Source organism: Lolium perenne, chromosome 4 (genome assembly GCF_019359855.2).
Source record: "Lolium perenne isolate Kyuss_39 chromosome 4, Kyuss_2.0, whole genome shotgun sequence".
Classification (NCBI taxonomy): domain Eukaryota; kingdom Viridiplantae; phylum Streptophyta; class Magnoliopsida; order Poales; family Poaceae; genus Lolium; species Lolium perenne.
In genome coordinates, this window is record NC_067247.2 from 358,702,451 (window position 1) to 358,705,194 (window position 2,744).

A 2,744-nucleotide genomic window follows, 5' to 3' on the forward strand; every position below is an offset into this window, starting at 1 on the left:
TATGCCGACGGTGTGCGTTCACCCTCGGCGTCCCAGCCCTCGGCGTCTCGTGGCACGGCGTCGTCGCCGTTAACGGTCGCCACCATACGCCGACGGCCAAGCCCTCGGCATAGGGCAGGCTGGGCGTCAAAGCGTGAGCGACGTGGCGCGTCGTGGAGCTTCCATCGGGGCGTCTACGCCGAGGGCAATCCCCTCGGCATCTGCATGGGGCATGCAGGCTGGGCGTCTACGCGTGCGCGACGTGGCCCGTCGTGGCGCTGCCAGCTGGGCGGCTACGTGGCGCGACCAGGTGAGGTGTCCTATGCCGACGGCAATGCCCTCGGCATAGGGTCGACCATATGGTCATGCCATGGCCCTATGCCGACGGCATTGCCCTCGGCATATGCCCTACTATTTGGTTTTTTCTATTTAAATTGGGTTCCAATTCATCTAAATTCAGTTCAGCAGGTCCAATACATCCAAATACATCCAAATTCATCCAAATTCACCATAATTCACATAAATAGCATGAAATCCACATAGTAGCATCCAAATTCATCCAAAATCACCATAATTCACATAAATAGCATGAAATCCACATAGTAGCATACATGGTGCATGTAGTAGCATACAAGAGGAGAGTGCCATGTCATCCAATACATAGTAGTAGGTAGCAAATGATGGCAAGCAAGAAGCCCGGTGCCGACTAGCGGAGGAAGGACCCGGGCGGGGTGTGTCCGCCCACATCGTTGGCGAAACGAGGAGCCCGGGGTTTCGCTCCGGTAGAAGCTGCAGAAGAACCACCTGGAGAAGGACCGGTAGCACGCCCAGGAGAAGTCGACGGAGAGGCACCGGGAGTAGTCCCAGGAGTAGTCGACGGAGAGGCACCAGCAGAACGCCCAGGAGACCGACCACCTTCATGAACCGGTGTGACCTCGCGCCCACCCGGCGATGCCTGGTTCCCGGACCATCCCGTTCCCTACGTGTTCCCTACATGTTAGCAACTTGCGAGGCAAAGGAAAGTGGTAACTACCGGTTTGGCAAAGAACTTACCTCCGGTGTGGATCCGTAGTAAGTCGCAGCGAAAGCTGCCTTCGATGGCATGATAGGCATGTCCCCCGCCACGGTAACTCGAGCCGGTGGCGGTGTACCAGTAGACATAGAGATCATCATTTCCTGCAAGATAGGTTACAAGTTAGGCCTTTTGCAGAAATAAAGCATCAAACTGAGACTTGTCATCTACTTGCGAGAAGAAAGATTCAGACTTACTCCTATGTACGCCATGTAGGCCGTATTCTGCCTATTCCACTGCGCAGCGGCCTGCTGATACGCTTCATTGCAGGCTTCGAAGGCCGCCTCGAAGTCAGGCTACAATTTCAGAAACAATGAATCTCGTAAACACTTAGCCATGTAGGAAGGAAAACCGGAAAGAGGATGAAAATGAGGAAACTTACATCGTAGGCGGGTGGACGAGCAGGCCGTGGACGAGGCTGGGGGCTGTCGGCGGTGAGGGTATGCTTGAGGCGCGTGTAGCTCGTGGAGTGGGTAGGCTTGACCGCCTTATTCATCCAAGGGAAACGGCCATGCGGACGCCCGTGCCCCGACAGGACCAACGACTCCTCGTCGACCGGAATGCTCAAGGGGTCATCCACCTCGGGGTGACGAGACTTGACCATGTCGCAGTAGTCCTCCTTGGCGGCCTTGGCATTGCCGTAGTACCGTGGCTGAGGCAATGCGGGATTGGGCTTCGCCGTCCGCATCATGTCATATATCTGGGCATCATGAAGCACCACCCCAGGTGGTGCCTCGGCCACCTGCATCGCGAAAAGAAAAGTTAAGCGTACCACAAATGAGACATGGCGGGAAATGAATGAAGGTCGTTCCATGTATATACATACCTTTTTCCCCTTGAAGCGGGTGTAGTCGCGGTTTCCCGCGCAGTGTGTGCCACCGGTGCCTCGGTTCTCCATGTTACGCCTCGACACGGCTGCAAACTCCTCGTCCTGCCTGAGCCACCTCGCCCTAATCAGCTCCTCCCATGCCTCCCTATGCTGCTCGGCCCACTCCGGACAAACCTGAAAACGCAATAGTCAGCTCAAGATAATCCAATGAAAACTTAGCAGCAATGTAGAATCTCATTGACATTTTACTCACCGACATGTACTCCTCAATGGTCATTGCCCATTCCTCCGTAGGCTCGTTACCAACAAAGTACTCCTTCTTGACCCTCTTACCCTTGTTAGCCCAGAAGGCACTAGCGCTGGTGAACTTTTGGTTGTACCACTGCTGCGGTGTCAACCTCTCGCAAGCGCCACGCAAAGTGAGACGCGCCTGCGTGTCATGCTCCGGGTCCACACGATAGAAGCACTTCAATCATGCATAAATCAGTTGTGAAAGTCATGAGTTAGCACATTAGGGTCATCAACTATGAACGGTGCTCGAGAAATATATGCCTTACCCAGAACTTGGTGGTCACAGCCTCGGCGGTGTCGCGAAGCCTACGGCGGGGGCATCCTCATAGTCCGCCCAAGTAGTGGCTAGCTTCGTCGGGCCACCGGGGACCGTGCTAAGGGAGTGTATCTGCGGGCCAGAACTTCTTAATCGAGCCCCAAGCAAGCTGTTAGGCATGCGGGGGGCTTGGCATCCCATGTCCGATTCTTTGCAAATAAATCACACATTAGTACACATGCCAAATTGTTTATTATGCCCAAGATGAAAATACATGTTCGAAATTTCTGAAGTAGTACACTTACTCATCGCTCGAA

The 2,744-nt window shown here is 54.3% G+C and overlaps 1 protein-coding gene across 1 annotated transcript; it reads right to left on the minus strand.

Annotated features, from left to right (window-relative positions):
• Nucleotides 1-528: 528 nt before the first annotated feature.
• Nucleotides 529-2,455, minus strand: LOC127296845 (uncharacterized). Its single transcript, XM_071818291.1, has 7 exons — nt 2,438-2,455; nt 2,134-2,346; nt 1,878-2,054; nt 1,434-1,793; nt 1,249-1,347; nt 1,033-1,155; nt 529-958 (listed from the first exon to the last, which is right to left on the minus strand). Exons 2-7 carry the CDS (start codon nt 2,155-2,157, stop codon nt 686-688), a joined length of 1,056 nt encoding a protein of 351 aa, XP_071674392.1. The 5' UTR covers nt 2,158-2,346; nt 2,438-2,455; the 3' UTR covers nt 529-685.
• Between the last annotated feature and the right edge of the window lie 289 nt (nt 2,456-2,744).

Bases quoted from the DNA above. Each gene is read 5' to 3' on its own strand.
- LOC127296845 (XM_071818291.1), bottom strand. From the start codon at position 2,157: ATGACCATTGAGGAGTACATGTCG. The intron at 1,794-1,877 runs GTATGTATATAC...TTCGCGATGCAG, and splicing joins CCCGCTTCAAGGGGAAAAAG to GTGGCCGAGGCACCACCTGG. The intron at 1,348-1,433 runs GTAAGTTTCCTC...CTGAAATTGTAG, and splicing joins CTCGTCCACCCGCCTACGAT to CCTGACTTCGAGGCGGCCTT.